At 38.6% G+C, this 20637-nt stretch overlaps 1 protein-coding gene across 2 annotated transcripts in view; it reads left to right on the top strand.

The window, feature by feature from the left end:
- ADCY3 (adenylate cyclase 3) overlaps window positions 1–20637 on the top strand; it is a 175582-nt gene that overhangs the window by 59952 nt on the left and 94993 nt on the right. For both annotated transcript variants that reach the window (XM_063441990.1, XM_063441991.1), the window contains exon 2: window positions 4218–4367. In XM_063441990.1, the coding sequence (XP_063298060.1) occupies window positions 4218–4367 (150 nt within the window). The remainder of the gene's footprint in view (window positions 1–4217; window positions 4368–20637) is intronic.

Consider the following 20637-nt stretch of genomic DNA (forward strand, 5'->3'; position numbering starts at 1 on the left):
TTTGGATCAACAGCAAAAAACAGGTGTGAGGAAGGCTGAACTTGATGGACGCAAGTCTCTTTTCAGCTATCTAACTATGTAACTATGTAACTATGTGTATGTGTGACTATTTGCTTGTAACTGTGTGTGTGATTGTCTGTGGCTGTCTGTAACTGTGTGTGACTGTCTGCAAGTAAATATGTGCATGGAACTGTGTGCATGTGGTTGTATTTGACCGTATATGTGTATAACTGTGTGCATCTGGCTGTGTGTCTGACTTTGGAGCTGTGTGCATGTGACAATGCAAAATACACATTTGCAGGGAGGGGCGCTGTGAAGATTTTTCTCACAGGGCACCTAAATGCCTAAGACCTGCTCTGACCACAGGTGGTTTCATTAGTTTGAATTTTTTTGTTATTTCACCTATTTATCAAACACATTCAGAATAGGGATTTGCATAGGGGAAATGTTTGGTTCGGCATTCCGAAATTTGGCAATTCGGAACTTCGGCACTATGGTTCGCTTCGGCACTTCTGAACTTCGACAACTTCAGCAGTTCGGAATTTCGGAACTTCGGCATTTTGGGACTTTGGCACTTTGGGACGTCTCTTGCAGCCGCTTAGTAGATAACTCCCTAATTCCCACGGTATTAGGAAGTTATCTACCAAAAGGCTGAAAGACCTAAATTGGTCTTTCAGACAAATTTACTAATAATATGTAAAAATTATTTAGTATTAGTAAATTCTGCCCCTACTGGGCCCCCTCCAAGCCCCCACTCGTGCCACGCAAGTGGGGGCTTTTAAACAGGGGGGACCTATTGTCCTCCCCCCGGCCCCCACCCCTGAGCGGTGGGCCCTAAAGTAAAATAGTGGGGGGGACCTATTGAGCGGCAGGTGGGGGCCCTAAAGTAATATTATGGGGGGACCTATTGTCCTTCCCCCCGGCCCCCACCCCTGAGAGGTGGGTTGGGGCCCTAAATTAGAATAAGGGGAGGACCTGTTGTCCTCCCCCCTGGCCCCTACCCCTGCGCGGTGGGTGGGGGCCCTAAATACAAATAAGGGGGGACACCTATTGTCCAGGGGTGGGGGCCCTTAATAAAAATATACCCGCCCCAGGTACTAGGGGTCACACCCCTCCCCTAAAAAATATTTAGCTCCTACCTACCCCCCTCACCTTAAAAATAATGAGGGGGGGCCGTTAACTATGTACCTGAAAAAAAACTAAAAACTTACCATTTGATGTCTTCTTTTTGCTAACATCTTTTTTCAGGCCCAAAAAAGGCCAAATAAAAATCCATAATAACCGACGCACTTTGAAAAAAAACAAAAACCTAAGCGCAAAAAAAATAATCCATCTTTACCCATTGAGACTGAGCTCTGCATGGCAGGGGAAGGCCTATAAAGCCTTGCTCCGCCCTGCAATTAGGCTCAGAGCACTCGGATTGGAGGGACTGAGCAATGAAGGGACTGATAGGTAAGTCTCTACATTTACCTGTCACAGCACTCTGATTGGTTAACTTGAAATCCAGCCAATCAGAGTGCTCTGTGTCATTTTACAATGACTTTGGAATTTTCCCATGCTGTGTAATTTGACTCATAACTCTCTGATTGGTTTGAGTGTTGTTATGAGTAAAACCAAAAATTCCAAAGAACTTTCCCACGCTGTGTAAAATGACACAGAGCACTTTGATTGGCTGGATTTCAAGCAAAAGTATGCTTTTCATTTACCTGTCACATCACTCTGATTGCATGGCTTAAACCAACCAACCAGAGTGCTCTGTGCCTAATTGCAGGGCGGGGCTTTATAAGTCTTCCCCGCCCTGCAGAGCTCAGTCTGTGCGGTGCCCTCCATGGGTGAAGATGGATTATTCTTTTTTGCGCTCTGTTTTTTTTTTTTTTTAAGTGCGACGGATATTATGGGTTTTTATTTGGTCTTTTTTGGAGCTGAAAAAATAAGATTTTAGAAGAAAGAAGACATCAAATGGTAAGTTTTTTTGTTTTGTTTTTTACAGGTACTTATTTACTATTTTTAGGGTGAGGTGGATATGTAGGGGTTCATTTTCTTAGGAGGGGGGTGACTAGGAGTTTGGTGACACCTAGTCACCAGGGTGGTGCTGCAGGGCCCCCACCCGCCACTCAGGGGTGGGGGCCAGAGGAGAGGACAATAGGTCCCCCCCTTAATGGTATTTAGGGCCCTCACCCACTGCTCGGGGTGGGGGCCAGGGGGGAGGACAATAGGTCCCTCCCCTTATTGGTATTTAGGGCCCCCACCCCTGAGGGCCCGGGGGGAGGACAATAGGTCCCCCACCTTTTCTAACTTAGGGTCCCTACCCGCCACTCAGGGGTGGGGGCCGGGGGGGAGGACAATAGATCCCCTCATTATTTTACTTTAGGGCCCCACCTGCCGCTCATGGGTGGGGGCTGGGGGAGGACAATAGGTCTCCCCCCTTATTCTTCTTTAGGGCCCCCACCCGCCACTCAGGGGTGGGGGTTGGGGGGAGGACAGTAGGTCCCCCCCTTATTCTTCTTTAGGGCCCCCACCCGCTGCTCAGGGGTTGGGGCCAGGGGGAAGGACAATAGGTCCCCCCCCTATTTTACTTTATTGCCCCCACCCGCCGTTAAGGGGTGGGGGCCAGTTCGGTGGGAAACTTTTTTTTTTTTTACAGTGAGCACCATAGGCTGCTCACTGTGTAATAGGCATGCCCCTACTCGCAGTATAGCGAGTAGGGGCATAATTTACTAATACTAAGTAACCTTTACTTAGTATTAGTAAATTGGTCTGAAAGACCAATTTAGGTCTTTCAGCCTTTTAGTAGATAGCTCCCTAATACTGTGGGAATTAGGGAGTTATCTACTTATTCATTCCTGTCATTCCATTGACAGGCTAAGTAACTTACATTTTATATGAATGTGTGTTACTTGATTGTTGTAAGTGTTGCAAATGCTTACAGCTCAATCCTGGCTATGTTTGTATACTTTTTATTTAAACTTGTATACAGTGTAACATTCTTCATTCTTCCACTGGGTAGGTATATTAGTACTCCGGCAATACTCTGCTTCGGAACTTCAGCACTTCAGCACTTCAGCTGAACTTCTGAACTTCGGAACTTCGACACTTTGGAAATTTGGCAATTCAGCTATTCGGACATTTGGAAGTATCCGAATGTCCGAATTTCCCGAAATTCGTCCGAATTGACATTCGGAACGAAACGAATTGCATGTGTCTAATTCAGAACAAATTAGCAAAAAAGGGAAATACGCAAAATAAATGATCTGCTTTTTGCAAGCGAGCTACAGAAATCTGCACAAGCAGCTAAAATAATAATAAATAAAATCATATTAATTTAATTATTAATATAAATAAATTAATTAAATCTTATAAATACAATATCCTCAATAAAGAGGTTTTTATTATTGGGATATATTGGGCACTCTGTGACATAACCCTTGCTCCCTTTGAAAAATGATTAAACCGATGCTAATGACTCCTGTTGTAAGGATAGTTTCTGCATATTCAGTCCATCCAGATTGTGGGAATTATTTTGAATCCCATTTTCAGGAAGAAAGCTCCCAGTTCTGTGTGACTGACTTGTATTGTCCAGATTTTGCAGTCTGATCCCCCCTGGATGGTACTGGATTACTTTTAGACTTCAGTGAAAATCACTGTTTGTCATCAAATATAATGAGTGCCTTTTAACAAACTCAAAATGTCTTGACAAAAAGTCAGCATTTTTAAAGTTCCATTTTGATATTTTGTCTTGGTTATGTGCTGTAGCCTGTAAAATGAAATCCTAATTATGTTACCTTTTCTTGTGTTACGTCGTATTTATCATAGCGCTTTATCTCTAGTTAGTGCCTGTCTCTCCCAAGGGAGCAGTGGTTTTCTCCAAAACTGCCAAAGCAGTAATCGTCGCAGCATTTATCACAAGAAAACATGATTTCATATGATCCTTATATCAGTGTCCTTGTAAGGAATACAATCATTTTTCTCACTGTGGGTCCGTTCTGTCTAAAACTGCCCTGGAGAATTGGTACCAACTTTATTTCAGCACCCTAGGTTGATAAAGGTCTTCTAGCCACTATTATCTTGGGATCAACTATGGAGAAGTTTTTCAAATACACATTGTTTGTTGGTTGCAGTGTAAGGGTTGTTGTTTTGGTGGGTTTAACTTATCTCTGTTAACCTTATATCTTCAATCTGTGTTTAATTTTTAACTTGAGTTTTTCTTTTCTCCAAAGGTGTTATCCAATATAGCCATCTATCTTTGTACAATCACCGTAGGGATCATGTCCTACTACATGGCAGACAGAAAACACCGTAAAGCCTTTTTGGAGGCACGGCAATCTCTGGAGGTCAAACTCAATCTGGAAGAACAAAGCCAGCAGCAGGTAAGGGATGCATCTATTTCGTTCTTATTATCCGTACCTAGAAATGCCATTGATCCACTAGCTTTTAATAACTTGTTTTACATAATATGACGGACGTGTCAGTGTTCGCATGCAGCGCCTTTGACACAACATGTTTTACTCTTTGTGTTTTGGACAATAATTTATTAGTTGTATTAATCAATGGAGTTAACTTTTCTTGAAAGATACATTAATACATATAGTTAAACAAAGATGAAAAAATGTGGACCAAGGAGGATTGTAGTATATGTATAAAAAAACTGCAAAATTTACAAAATCGTAAAGCTTATTTTTTACTTTAAAATGCCTTACTGCGCATGATTCATTATCCCCCTTTATAAACCTGGAAACAAAAAGGTGAACTTACTTGGATTCCAGCACTGGGCAAAGCCTTGCTCCTGATTGCATGCCCTCTTGTCCAATGTCATTGGTGCCCTCTTGTAGTCCAAACAAAAAAATCTAATAAGTGTCAGGCATATGTACATTTGCTATGACTCCTTTTTTCTGTATTTTTTTCCACTATTTTACAAAAAAAAATGAAATCAAGAGAGCAACATTTATTTATGCATACTAACTATGCCTCAATAAAAGAAAGATTGACAAAACAAATTTATTTTTATTTATTTTTTAAAATTCTTTATTTTTATCGTGCGAGAGGTTACAAAGAAGTCATCAGACGCCACAGCAGCGTATATCAAGATCAAAATAGATTAGACAGTGGCATTCTAATTTGCACATTTTTATATAAGTTGCTCGTGTACCTAAGCTGTTGTATCCACCGAAAAAGGGTTAGCTAAAATAGCTAGTACAAGGCAGGGTGAGAGAGATACAAGCAGTCATCGATACGTTAATAGATATGGTTAGACGAACAAATTTCTTTTTTACTTTTTTTTTTTTTTTTATTCTTTATTGAGTTTTTTTCTACATATAAAACATTAAAGAAATGACAAGACATAACTAACATTACAATGCTATGGATCAATAAGATAATTATATCTCAAAGCATGTGTCTCTGCTTCCTACATACATACATACAGGCCCAATACAAACCATTGTGTGGAAATCTATTCACAAACCGGACTTTACATAGGACGCAAGGTCATGCGTTTAGACTGGAAGAAAGAAGATTTTGTCTAAGGCAAAGGAAAGGTTGTTTTACTGTAAGAATTCTCTGCCTGAAGAAGTGGTTTTATCAGAGCCCATACAGATGTTCAAACAGCTACTAGATGCATACTTGCAAAAACAGAATATTCAAGGATATAATCTTTCAATATATAATCTTTCAATAACTGCTTGATCCAAGGAAAAATCTGACTACCATTCTGGGGTCAAGAAGGAATTATTTCCCTAGTTTGTTGCAAAATTGGAAGTGCTTCAGACTGGGTTTTTTTTTTGCCTTCTTTTGGATTAACCGCAAAAAACAAATGTGAGGAAGGCTGAACTTGATGGACGCAAGTCTCTATTCAGCTAGAGAAAATGACTGGAGTGAAATAGTGGCACCAATAGAGATGACACAGTTGGGCGACTATTCCACAGATTGATATCTCAAAATTTCAGTTAAAAATAATCATGGGATATACCCTTTAATTAGCCGCTTACGGACAAAACATACATACAGTGAAATAATGGTGAAAACACTCGTGTAAACTAAAGGTGAATTAAAACCTGGGTGGATGCAATTTGGATAGTCCCCTGTAGTAGTGAGGGTGGTAGAGACAAAATATATAACTGAGAAACGAAACTGTTCAGCCACGTATGTACCACCACGATACTGTACATTTCGAATGACACTCTCTAGTGTACAACCTTCCTAAACCTACTATAGACTCTATTTAATCAACCGTTATTCGGACGGACCATTCACGATATAGAGAATGTGTGTATTTTGTCTCTCACTATTCTAAATTAATTTAGAGTCTATAGAAAGGAACTGACACGTTCAACAGCCGGGATTTGTACCAAGTCCTCTATACATGCTAGTTTTGGGTGCCAAGTAGACCAAATATAGACTATACTATATACCGTATTATATATATTAATACTTTTTCTCAGTTATATATTTTGTCTCTACCACCCTCACTACTACAGGGGACTATCCAAATTGCATCCACCCAGGTTTTAATTCACCTTTAGTTTACACGAGTGTTTTCACCATTATTTCACTGTATGTATGTTTTGTCCGTAAGCGGCTAATTAAAGGGTATATCCCATGATTATTTTTAACTGAAATTTTGAGATATCAATCTGTGGAATAGTCGCCCAACTGTGTCATCTCTATTGGTGCCACTATTTCACTCCAGTCATTTTCTCTGTACCAAATTTGGGGTTCATGCCCCGTGATATCTCAGTAACCCCTTAGGAATCCAGGTTTGGATTTGATCCACTCCGTAGTATTCCTCTCTTTTTTCTCTATTCAGCTATGTAACTATGTAACTATGTAAAAGAAAGCAGACTCTTGCTCCATATACAAACATATAAACATACAACAAACTGTCCCCCTGCACAGCCCCTTACCAACCAGTACCAAAAAAAAAAAAATTAAGAAAGGAAAGTAATAGGAATGTTTGTACCGTTCGGGGAAGTTAACATGTTTTCTACCATTGGATGATCAATTTCACTCTTATTTATTGATGAACATTTGCCACTTTTTAGTCCTTTTGTGGGGTTACTACTAGAGTTTAGAATAATCCCTTCTTCCATCCTTAGTTGATATGTAAGTTGATTTTTAATGTGGGGCCATATGGGTATTTCTTGACTTCTCCATTTTCTCTCTGAGGAGATTTTTGCTGCGATCAAAAAAATTATTGATAAGTATTTATTTAATTTATTTCAGGACATGTAAGATATAAGATATATGATTCTAAATCAAAGTTTATCTGGGGGAGACCCAGTTTCCTAAAAAGATTTCTGATCATTTCCCAAACGTTTTTTAATTTATCACATCCCCACCATATATGAGGAAAATATCCTTCTAAGTGGTTACATCTCCAACAGATATTAGTAACTGAAGGATAGAGTTTATCCAGTTTTGTGGGTACCATGTACCATCTTTGTATGATCTTATATTGAACTTCTTAAAGATATAAACAATGAATATTTTGTTTAAGTTCAGTCATTACTTTATACCAATCATTAATTTAAAAAAAATCTTCCAGTTTCTTTTTCCCATGATTGAGAAGCATTAATCGTACCTATTTCTTTACTTGTATTCATTATTCCTATATTTAAAACTTTAGTGATATTATAGTCCTCCGTTAAAACTTTCGGAAGTTTACTTTCTTTTTCCCGGACGATTCCCAGTAGTATTTTGAATAATAAAATTGTTAACTCTTAGATACTTAAATATATCTTTTTGATTTAAATTATATTCTTGCGAGAAAAAATGAAAAGTTTTAATCTGTCCTTCTTTGAACAAATTTTAGTTATTCATTTTCCTATCCAATCTGTGAAACAAATATCCTGTATTTTATATTGCAAAACTTTAATTGGGGTTGGCATTACTTTTATTAATTTTTACTTGGTTTTATTAAGAAATTTTCTCCAGATTATCCACCACTATATTTGAATTTTCAATTTTGTTATCATTGCTTTCCATCCATAATATACAGTCTAAATCAACATTTTTAGTTTTTAAAGCCTCTATTTTATACCAAGCTTCAGAAAAAAACTCTTGGTTACTAAATTTCTTTAAATGAAGGATGCGTCATGGTATCTTATAATAAGAGGAAGATTAATACCACCTTTAGCTATATCTCTCAACAAAGTGTAAACCAATATTCTGTGTTTTTTTTTAAAGACCATATATAATCATAAAAAAGCTTTTGAACGTCTTTCAGCCACTTTTGGGGAAATGTTAGAGGTACCATCCTAAATAGATATGTCCATTTAGGAAGTATATAAGATCTTATTATATTATCATCCATACGTATTCAACACTTAAGACATAAATTTCCAACTGACCCTGTCGAACGCCTTTTTTTTTAATTTTGTTCTCACTTATTAATTTTGTTCTCTTGATTTGTGTTTTTGAATAATTAATTAAGCATATTAATAAAAATTAGAATGCAAATATTTGGCTCTCAATAACTTTAACTGTGGCTCTTGAATATTTCTAAATGTTAACATGAGGATCTTCTAGACATTAAGTTTGGTCACCCTTGGGTTAGGGTGTATTTTGAAATAATTTTGGACACATCTGAGAGAATGTAATGGTGTCGTTCAACATTTGAATTGGTGATGTGAAGAGTAACCTGCAAGTTCAGCTCCTGAGCCAAGTCTCCATTGAAGTCGATAAAGGAACGAGCTGAACATTCTCAGGAAAGTGTTGGCAGTTCAATGAAAAGTGAATGTGGCAAGCTCTTTTATGGGACCATAAGTTGAGTGTATTTCAGTTCCACACAACTCACAAGTGAGTGAGAAAATCCTTTACTCGTCAATGAAATGGTTTCAGTTACCTTTTATATCCTCTCCTTAAATGTATAAAATGTACAAGAATACACTTTCTTGTTAATGTTTTCCTTCATTTGTGGGAAAATGCAGAATGTCTCAATCACCTCAGAAGAGTGAATAAGAACAATATAAGTGAACTAAGGACATATGAGTTGATCATGGAGTGTTTGTGACTATTTGTGGGTGCTAAAGCTGGCTCGGTTGTGCTGATTTCAGATGCTGGCAACTGTAAATGTCTAGGGGTGCCTTGAGAAACCCATCAGATATTTTGGGACCCGTTTACAAATTAGAGACATATGATACAAATATATAAAAATATATGGTACTCCTCTTTGACAATAATCATTCATCATCAGTATTTAAATACATATGTGTATTAGAATTGGGCATTCGTTTCTGGGTCAAAATGTTTTCGTAAAAATGTATGGCAATTAGTTTGTTCATATTTAGTTCAATTACAAGGAAAGAAGCTTCCTCCTTCTTAAATTTAAAAATCCCCCCTCTCACCCTTATGGTTGGCTTTTGGTGGTCAATATGACTATCATGTTAGTGTAAGGAGATTAAATCCTCCTTCGTGCCCCTACCTGCCGAACCACAAGAAGGGGCATGTTTAATAAACTGGCGGCTCGCTGGCATAAGAAAATGCAGCTATTGCCCCTGCCACCTGTGCCTCGCAAGTAGGGAGATATTAAAATAAATAGGGGTGGACCTAGTGTCCAGCCCACAACCATGGCCAGGAGTGGGGGCTATTAAATAAAATGAATAGGGACACATAGTGTACCACAGCCCCACCCATTGGTGGAAAGTGGAAACTCTACAAATAATAATGGAAGGACACAGAGCTCTCCTTTTATTTAAGTTAACAACATGAACATTAACAACGTTTCGCCTGATGCAAAGGCCTTGTATTAGGCAAAAATGTTGTCTATCTTCCTGATGTTACCTTAAATAAAGGGAGAGCTCACTAAATTAGTGTTGGACCTCTATTAATTTTATTTATATGCGATAATTTACTTAAACTTAATTTCTGAAAAATAGCCACATTTTATTTATCTTTATTGTAATTGTGTTAAAGGAACAGCCACCAAAAAAACTTTAGCTTAATGAATCAGTTTTGGTGTATAGAACATTCCACTGCAATCTCGCTGCTCAATTCTCTGCCATTTAGGAGTTAAATCACTTTTATTCTGTTTACACAACCCTAGCCACACCTCCCCAGGCTGTGACTGACACAGCCTGCATAAAACCAAAATGGTTTCACTTCCAATCAGATGTAACTTACTTTGAAAGTTTATTTCTCCTGCTCTGTAAATTGAACTTTAGTTACATATAGGAGGCTCCGACAGGGTCTAACATAGCAGGAGATAAGAAATACTAAATTAAACAAAATTTGCAATAAAGGAAGTGTAAACATTAGATGACTCTTTACAGGAAGTGTTTAGGAAGGCTGTGTCGTCACATGCAGGGAGGTGTGACTAGGGCTGTATAAACAAAGTGATTTAACTCCAAAATGGCAGAGAATTGAGTGAACGGTTTCATGTGTGAATGCCTAACCTACACCGTACAATAAGACACTGACATTGAGTATAAATTATACCATTATTCTGTATGGGACAGCTTCTTCTCAGAGCTTCTAGTTATTTGTGTGTGTGATGGACCCACATCACTCAGCCCTACGGCAGCATGTTAATATCAGGCATTGGAACGTTTTGAACAAAATGCTCCCGATGTTGCAGTGAATGGTTTGCCCAGTAATGCCTATCACTATAGTCCTCCCTGTCCATGGCCTCCCACCTTGTGTTACTCTCAGAACTCCATTCTATATCTCATATCTCCCTTATCTTCAGCTGTCTCTGTTTTTAAACAGCAACTTCTATCTCTGAGTTGCCTGACATACCAGTCAGTAACCCCTTGTGGGTCTCTTGTATCCTTCTTACGTGTCTCTCTGTAGCTCTATAAAGTTAGAGTTACTGTCTAAACATTGCAATAATTCCGGTGCCAATCAAGTGATTTTTTTTTTACACATCAAGGAGTGCTGATTTATGTAAATATTAGAATATTGGTCCGATAAATGTATTGTTGTACATACAACATAAATGTAGAAAAACATACAGACTTCCATGACAAACCAAATTATGCTGACACGAAAATGATTTACTCGGTCGGCTAAAAGTTGAATTATGTTTTTTGTATGCGTAGGAAGCAAAATAAAGAATGTAAAAAAAAAAATAATAAGAAGAAGAAAAAATATTGGCCGGTAGCAGGCCTTAGCACTCTTCAGAATATATAGAAAAATAACAAGCTGGGTGCTTTGCACGATAGCTTGTTTAAACATTGTCTGCCGAGCCCACGTCTCACAGCTGCCCTTCTAGCTATCCCCCATGCCTGTCAAGGAGGGCAAGTGTTTGCCATCTCATGGATTGGCCAGTGGTAAACAGTGACATGGTGCTCTCTACTGTCTGAACAGTCACTTTTGTTGTTTGGTTATTTGGTAAAATGTGACATGGCGCTCTCTACTGTCTGAACAGTCACTTTTGTTGTTTGGTTATTGGGTAAAATGTGACGTGGCACTCTCTACTGTCTGAGCAGTCACTTTTATTGTTTGGTTATTGGGTAAAATGTGACATGGCGCTCTCTACTGTCTGAACAGTCACTTTTATTGTTTGGTTATTGGGTAAAATGTGACGTGGCACTCTCTACTGTCTAAGCAGTCACTTTTATTGTTTGGTTATTGGGTAAAATGTGACATGGTGCTCTCTACTGTCTAAGCAGTCACTTTTATTGTTTGGTTATTTGGTAAAATGTGACATGGCGCTCTCTACTGTCTAAGCAGTCACTTTTATTGTTTGGTTATTCAATTTATGTAAAATGTGACATGGCACTCTCTACTGTCTAAGCAGTCACTTTTATTGTTTGGTTATTGGGTAAAATGTGACATGGCGCTCTCTACTGTCTAAGCAGTCACTTTTATTGTTTGGTTATTGGGTAAAATGTGACATGGCGCTCTCTACTGTCTAAGCAGTCACTTTTATTGTTTGGTTATTGGGTAAAATGTGACATGGCGCTCTCTACTGTCTAAGCAGTCACTTTCATTGTTTGGTTATTGGGTAAAATGTGACATGGCGCTCTCTACTGTCTAAGCAGTCACTTTTATTGTTTGGTTATTGGGTAAAATGTGACATGGCGCTCTCTGCTGTCTAAGCAGTCACTTTTATTGTTTGGTTATTGGGTAAAATGTGACATGGCGCTCTCTACTGTCTAAGCAGTCACTTTTATTGTTTGGTTATTGGGTAAAATGTGACATGGCACTCTCTACTGTCTAAGCAGTCACTTTTATTGTTTGGTTATTGGGTAAAACGTGACATGGCGCTCTCTACTGTCTAAGCAGTCACTTTTATTGTTTGGTTATTGGGTAAAATGTGACATGGCGCTCTCTACTGTCTGAGCAGTCACTTTTATTGTTTCGTTATTTAGTAAAATGTGACATGGCGCTCTCTGCTGTCTAAGCAGTCACTTTTATTGTTTGGTTATTGGGTAAAATGTGACATGGCGCTCTCTACTGTCTGAGCAGTCACTTTTATTCTTTGGTTATTGGGTAAAATGTGACATGGCGCTCTCTACTGTCTAAGCAGTCACTTTTATTGCTTGGTTATTGGGTAAAATGTGACATGGCGCTCTCTACTGTCTAAGCAGTCACTTTTATTGTTTGGTTATTTAGTAAAATGTGACATGGCGCTCTCTGCTGTCTAAGCAGTCACTTTTATTGTTTGATTATTGGGTAAAATCTGATATGACGCTCTCTACTGTCTGAGCAGTCACTTTTATTCTTTGGTTATTGGGTAAAATGTGACATGGCGCTCTCTACTGTCTAAGCAGTCACTTTTATTGTTTGGTTATTGGGTAAAATGTGACATGGCGCTCTCTGCTGTCTAAGCAGTCACTTTTATTGTTTGGTTATTGGGTTAAATGTGACATGGCACTCTCTACTGTCTAAGCAGTCACTTTTATTGTTTGGTTATTGGGTAAAATGTGACATGGCGCTCTCTACTGTCTGAGCAGTCACTTTTATTGTTTGGTTATTGGGTTAAATGTGACATGGCACTCTCTACTGTCTAAGCAGTCACTTTTATTGTTTGGTTATTGGGTAAAATGTGACATGGCACTCTCTACTGTCTAAGCAGTCACTTTTATTGTTTGGTTATTGGGTAAAATGTGACATGGCACTCTCTACTGTCTAAGCAGTCACTTTTATTGTTTGGTTATTGGGTAAAATGTGACATGGCGCTCTCTGCTGTCTAAGCAGTCACTTTTATTGTTTGGTTATTGGGTTAAATGTGACATGGCACTCTCTACTGTCTAAGCAGTCACTTTTATTGTTTGGTTATTGGGTAAAATGTGACATGGCGCTCTCTACTGTCTGAGCAGTCACTTTTATTGTTTGGTTATTGGGTTAAATGTGACATGGCACTCTCTACTGTCTAAGCAGTCACTTTTATTGTTTGGTTATTGGGTAAAATGTGACATGGCGCTCTCTACTGTCTAAGCAGTCACTTTTATTGTTTGGTTATTGGGTAAAATGTGACATGGCACTCTCTACTGTCTGAACAGTCACTTTTATTGTTTGGTTATTTAGTAAAATGTGACATGGCGCTCTCTGCTGTCTAAGCAGTCACTTTTATTGTTTGATTATTGGGTAAAATCTGACATGGCGCTCTCTACTGTCTGAGCAGTCACTTTTATTCTTTGGTTATTGGGTAAAATATGACATGGCACTCTCTACTGTCTGAGCAGTCACTTTTATTGTTTGGTTATTGGGTAAAATGTGACATGGCGCTCTCTACTGTCTGAGCAGTCACTTTTATTGTTTGGTTATTGGGTAAAATGTGACATGGCCCTCTCTACTGTCTGAGCAGTCACTTTTATTGTTTGGTTATTGGGTAAAATGTGACATGGCGCTCTCTACTGTCTGAGCAGTCACTTTTATTGTTTGGTTATTGGGTAAAATGTGACATGGCGCTCTCTACTGTCTAAGCAGTCACTTTTATTGTTTGGTTATTGGGTAAAATGTGACATGGCACTCTCTACTGTCTAAGCAGTCACTTTTATTGGTTGGTTATTGGGTAAAATGTGACATGGCACTCTCTACTGTCTAAGCAGTCACTTTTATTGTTTGGTTATTCAATTTATGTAAAATGTGACATGGCACTCTCTACTGTCTAATCAGTCACTTTTATTGTTTGGTTATTGGGTAAAATGTGACATGGCGCTCTCTACTGTCTGAGCAGTCACTTTTATTGTTTGGTTATTGGGTTAAATGTGACATGGCACTCTCTACTGTCTAAGCAGTCACTTTTATTGTTTGGTTATTCAATTTATGTAAAATGTGACATGGCGCTCTCTACTGTCTAAGCAGTCACTTTTATTGTTTGGTTATTGGGTAAAATGTGACATGGCACTCTCTACTGTCTAAGCAGTCACTTTTATTGTTTGGTTATTGGGTAAAATGTGACATGGCACTCTCTACTGTCTAAGCAGTCACTTTTATTGTTTGGTTATTGGGTAAAATGTGACATGGCACTCTCTACTGTCTAAGCAGTCACTTTTATTGTTTGGTTATTGGGTAAAATGTGACATGGCGCTCTCTGCTGTCTAAGCAGTCACTTTTATTGTTTGGTTATTGGGTTAAATGTGACATGGCACTCTCTACTGTCTAAGCAGTCACTTTTATTGTTTGGTTATTGGGTAAAATGTGACATGGCGCTCTCTACTGTCTGAGCAGTCACTTTTATTGTTTGGTTATTGGGTTAAATGTGACATGGCGCTCTCTACTGTCTGAGCAGTCACTTTTATTGTTTGGTTATTGGGTAAAATGTGACATGGCGCTCTCTACTGTCTAAGCAGTCACTTTTATAGTTTGGTTATTGGGTAAAATGTGACATGGCACTCTCTACTGTCTGAACAGTCACTTTTATTGTTTGGTTATTTAGTAAAATGTGACATGGCGCTCTCTGCTGTCTAAGCAGTCACTTTTATTGTTTGATTATTGGGTAAAATCTGACATGGCGCTCTCTACTGTCTGAGCAGTCACTTTTATTCTTTGGTTATTGGGTAAAATCTGACATGGCGCTCTCTACTGTCTGAACAGTCACTTTTGTTGTTTTGTTATTGGGAAAAATGTGACATGGCGCTCTCTACTGTCTGAGCAGTCACTTTTATTGTTTGGTTATTGGGTAAAATGTGACATGGCGCTCTCTACTGTCTGAGCAGTCACTTTTATTGTTTGGTTATTGGGTAAAATGTGACATGGCGCTCTCTACTGTCTGAGCAGTCACTTTTATTGTTTGGTTATTGGGTAAAATGTGACATGGCGCTCTCTACTGTCTGAGCAGTCACTTTTATTGTTTGGTTATTGGGTAAAATGTGACATGGCGCTCTCTACTGTCTAAGCAGTCACTTTTATTGTTTGGTTATTGGGTAAAATGTGACATGGCACTCTCTACTGTCTAAGCAGTCACTTTTATTGTTTGGTTATTCAATTTATGTAAAATGTGACATGGCACTCTCTACTGTCTAAGCAGTCACTTTTATTGTTTGGTTATTGGGTAAAATGTGACATGGCGCTCTCTACTGTCTGAGCAGTCACTTTTATTGTTTGGTTATTGGGTTAAATGTGACATGGCACTCTCTACTGTCTAAGCAGTCACTTTTATTGTTTGGTTATTGGGTAAAATGTGACATGGCACTCTCTACTGTCTAAGCAGTCACTTTTATTGTTTGGTTATTCAATTTATGTAAAATGTGACATGGCGCTCTCTACTGTCTAAGCAGTCACTTTTATTGTTTGGTTATTGGGTAAAATGTGACATGGCACTCTCTACTGTCTAAGCAGTCACTTTTATTGTTTGGTTATTCAATTTATGTAAAATGTGACATGGCGCTCTCTACTGTCTAAGCAGTCACTTTTATTGTTTGGTTATTCTATTTATGTAAAATGTGACATGGCGCTCTCTACTGTCTGAGCAGTCACTTTTATTGTTTGGTTATTGGGTAAAATGTGACATGGCGCTCTCTGCTGTCTGAGCAGTCACTTTTATTGTTTGGTTAGGCATTGGATAGAATGTGAAAAAGGCCATTGGCTTTAAAAACCCAAAACAAACGATCATCTTAAACGAGTGCTTAACATCTGTCTCATCATGATGTACAAAATCTATGTGTAGTTAGAAAATGATATTGGTATACTGGGTAAATGTTTACCCGGTGGCCGCAAGTATGAACAATTATAACAGGACCATCTTAAGGAGTCAGGACACAGGTTTATTGATTAGTCTCATGCTTGTTTATTTTCTGGAAGTAAAGGATGACCAATTTGTTTTTTATCCGTATACATTTTTACATATTATTGAATGTGGTAGCCTACTCCTCCCCCCACCCCCGACCCCTCCACACACACACTCAACCAAGTCCAAATACAATCACACTCAGCCAACCCCCACACAATCACAATCAGCCACACAAATTCCACTCAACCAACCCCCACAAAATCACTATCCGCCATCCACTAACACACAAGACTCAGCCAACCTCACACACAGCACATACAGAATATGCATCCCTACACACAACACCAACCACTTTTACCATGGTTCATTCTAACACTCTGTAGATTTTGTGAGATTTTGCTATGAAGCTCTGTTATATATTTATAAACTGTACATTACTGTGAGTTGTATTGTTATGGAGCTCTGTGATACATTTATACACTGTACATTACTGTGAGTTGTATTGTTATAGAGCTCTGTGATACATCCATACACTGTACATTACTGTGGGTTGTATTGCTATGGAGCTCTGTGATACATTCATACACTGTACATTACTGTGAGTTGTATTGTTATGGAGCTCTGTGATACATTCATACACTGTACATTACTGTGAGTTGTATTGTTATGGAGCTCTGTGATACATTCAAACACTGTACATTACTGTGAGTTGTCTTGTTATGGAGCTCTGTAATACATCCATACACTGTACATTACTGTGAGTTGTCTTGCTATGGAGCTCTGTGATACATGCATACACTGTACATTACTGTGAGTTTTATTGTTATGGAGCTCTGTGATACAGTCATACACTGTACATTACTGTGAGTTGTATTGCTATGGAGCTCTGTGATACAGTCATACACTGTACATTACTGTGAGTTGTATTGCAGTGGAGCTCTGTGATACATTCATACACTGCACATTACTGTGAGTTGTATTGCAGTGGAGCTGTGTGATACATTCATACACTGTACATTACTGTGAGTTGTATTGTTATGGAGCTCTGTGATACATTCATACACTGTACATTACTGTGAGTTGTATTGCTATGGAGCTCTGTGATACAGTCATACACTGTACATTACTGTGAGTTGTATTGCAGTGGAGCTCTGTGATACATTCATACACTGCACATTACTGTGAGTTGTATTGCAGTGGAGCTGTGTGATACATTCATACACTGTACATTACTGTGAGTTGTATTGCTGAGCGGAGAACAAGAAAGAGCAAAGAAAGGGGACCAAGAGGGAGCCCTTCTTCGGTTCTTACTCTGGGGCCTTGCTGGTTGACTCCTACCCTCCATTAAATTGTAAGGTTGTTTGGCACAATGGTTCTCGATATCCAAATGGCCTTGCCAACCCATTAATGTATTTAAGTCTGCCCTAGACCAAACACGGAGACTTTCCCTCCCCTCACGTATCAGTTTGTCACACCATTGATTCGACTGCCAGGTTTTCTGCAACTTCATTTGTAGGAGGTTTCTGTACCCACCTAACTCTCACAAACTTTTACCCCCAGACATGTATTTTTAATATGTTTGTCCCCAGAAAGGAATATATTGTATGCAACGCAAGTCTATGCTGGTAGAATATGTGATCATACCTCCCAAGTGTCCCTATTTAGGATTGACAGTCCCTATTTTGGGCCCAAACATCTATTTACTATCCTAATGTCCCTCGTTTGTATGAAGAGCTCCCCAGCAATAATACTCATTATAGTTGCAATATATTTAGAATATGTTTAGAAATCAGTCTGTGTAAATAAGATACATTGTGCTTGTTCTAACTTACATTTTAGTTATAAATTGTTATTAGTAAGTCACCCAAAATGTCTCAGAATAGCTCCTGCCTTGGCTGCACCCCCACTCACACATCTAAAATGAGTTGTCTCTTTTTATCCATTTGAAATGTTGGGAGGTTACATAATTACATAGCAATCTAGGTGTCCATCAAGTTCAATCTTTAAAACTTTTATCTAATCTTTCATACTGTTAATATAAAAGAAGGGGGAACAAATAACCTATTTGATTGATTTCCAATTATGCCATAAAAAGGTAACAGCAACCAGATGTCTCCTAGGATCATCATCCATATTAATTATATTCTGTTTTTGCCAGACTTGTTGTTTCAATGTACCTATAGCATCTGATGAGACAACCTATGTAGGCAGAGAATTCCACATCCTTGTTCTTACTGTAAAGTACCGTTTCCTCTGCTCTATATTCCTGCTAATCAAAAGATTAGCACGTAGCGATTTGTACTGACTCTGTATATATTTGTATAGTTATATCATATCCCCTCTGAGACCACTTTTTTTCTAAAGAAAACAAATGCTGTTTTTCTAGTCTTTCCTCATGACTAATGTTTTCCATCCCCCTTATTTATTTTGTAGCTCACCTCTGCACTTATTTTAGTTCTGCAACATCCTTCTTTAAAATTGGTACTGGAAACTGATCCACACTGCAACACTGCCGAATAAAGTAGGACGGCCACCCAATGCTTTATACGTAAAGAACCACATTTTACACATTTTCTTTGTTGCAGATTATAAGTACATTGTCCCATATCTGCTAATGGGTTGTCTCTGTGCAGAAATAACTGTGTTCCTTGAAGACTGCGTCTCTTGGCCGCACTGATGCACTCAGTCCTGAGAACTGTCCTAGTTTTCCCTCCCATGATGTAAATCCTCCAGGTTGGAATATTATAGCTGTGTTCCTCAGTACCAATCATTGTGCGTGTAAATCAGCGATGCGGAGGCAATCAGAGATTCGCAGCTTATCAAGAACATGTGTGTCATAAGCCCAGTAGCCAGATAAGATGTGCACACAACAGATACCCGCTATATGTTCACAGCCACGTTCACCTGCTCGAGATGTACATTTACAATGCTGAAGATATCACTTGCCTACCTTTCTCCTCCCTCTTCTGGCAGCCATCTTTACACACCTTGGGTCAGACTGTGAGTTATTCCAAACAATGCTCACTATTTGCAACCCGTTTCGAAATCTCCTGACAGAAAATACTGCAGGCAGAATGAGAGCGCAATTTGAAAAGCAACAAAGAGAAAATAATGAACTTTTGGTAAGATGGCTGTCAGAAAGGGGGCGCTAGAAAAAGGCGAGTGATTTCTTCAACAATTTCAGTATAGAAGAATTACAAAAAAAAAAAAAGAGATGGTATAAAATAGATGAATATCCATAGCCAATTTAATATAGTTCCTTGGAACACAAATCATTTGAACATGAAAATCTTACATTTGTGAACAGTGAAAAAACGTGGTTAGTCCGAATCTGTTTTTCCAGAATAATAGTGTTTTTGATTCGTGTGAACCTAATTTCATTCATGAGGTATATCGGTTCGGGTTAATTAATCAGAGCGCTCTGACTGAGCTTTCAAAGCACGAGAATGCATTCAGAAGGGCTTTTTCATAGAAACATAGAAACATAGAATGTGACGGCAGATAAGAACCATTCGGCCCATCTAGTCTGCCCAGTTTTCTAAATACTTTCATTAGTCCCTGGCCTTATCTTATAGTCAGGATAGCCTTATGCCTATCCCACGCATGCTTAAACTCCTTTACTGCGTTAACCTCTACCACTTCAGCTGGAAGGCTATTCCATGCATTCACTACCCTCTCAGTAAAGTAATACTTCCTGATATTATTTTTAAACCGTTGTCCCTCTAATTTAAGACTATGTCCTCTTGTTGTGGTAGTTTTTCTTCTTTTAAATACAGTCTCCTCCTTTACTGTGGTTTCATCCACCTTGAATCTCTGTGAGAGCACTTCATAGATCAAGATGGATAATTTTGTTATGTGTTACAGTGATGTTTGGTTTTTCTGTTTTTTGGGGATTTTATTTTGCACCGCCAATGTTTTTTTTTTTTTTTTTTAAACGATTTGCCCCCCTGGCTGCTAGTAAATGGTTCTTTGACCATTTGTTTGTTTCATGATTTTGGACAAATTGATGATCACCCAAAATTTGAACAAATCACGATTTATACAAAACCAAACACATAAGTGCAATATATTACATATATAAAACATACAATATTCCTGCACTCCAGCAATACACAACAATATCTGCCTGGTGCTTGTCAGCAAAAGTACAAAAATACAAAGTGTAAAAGCACTCTCACGCCTTCACCAGCAAAAGAAGTTCACAATTTAGATTTTATTTGCTCAAATAAAGTTGTGGGAAGTGAACCCTGGCCTGATCACACACATGAGCTACTGTAGCTCAGATTACTTGTCAGAACACACAGTGCATTGCAGTTAGCCACGCATGGGGCTGCGTAGCCGCAGACTGGTCAGAGTGCCAATGCTGAAAGAGATTTCAATGGGTGTTAGAATTGGACCATAGCGAAATGGAAGAAGGTTGCCTGGTCTGATCAATCACATTTTCCTTTAGATCAGATGGATGGCTGGGTGCGTATGTGTCGTTTACCTGGGTAAGCGATCGCAGTAGGACGCAGTATGGAAAG

Source organism: Pelobates fuscus, chromosome 2, assembly GCF_036172605.1.
Source record: "Pelobates fuscus isolate aPelFus1 chromosome 2, aPelFus1.pri, whole genome shotgun sequence".
Taxonomy (NCBI): Eukaryota; Metazoa; Chordata; class Amphibia; order Anura; family Pelobatidae; genus Pelobates; species Pelobates fuscus.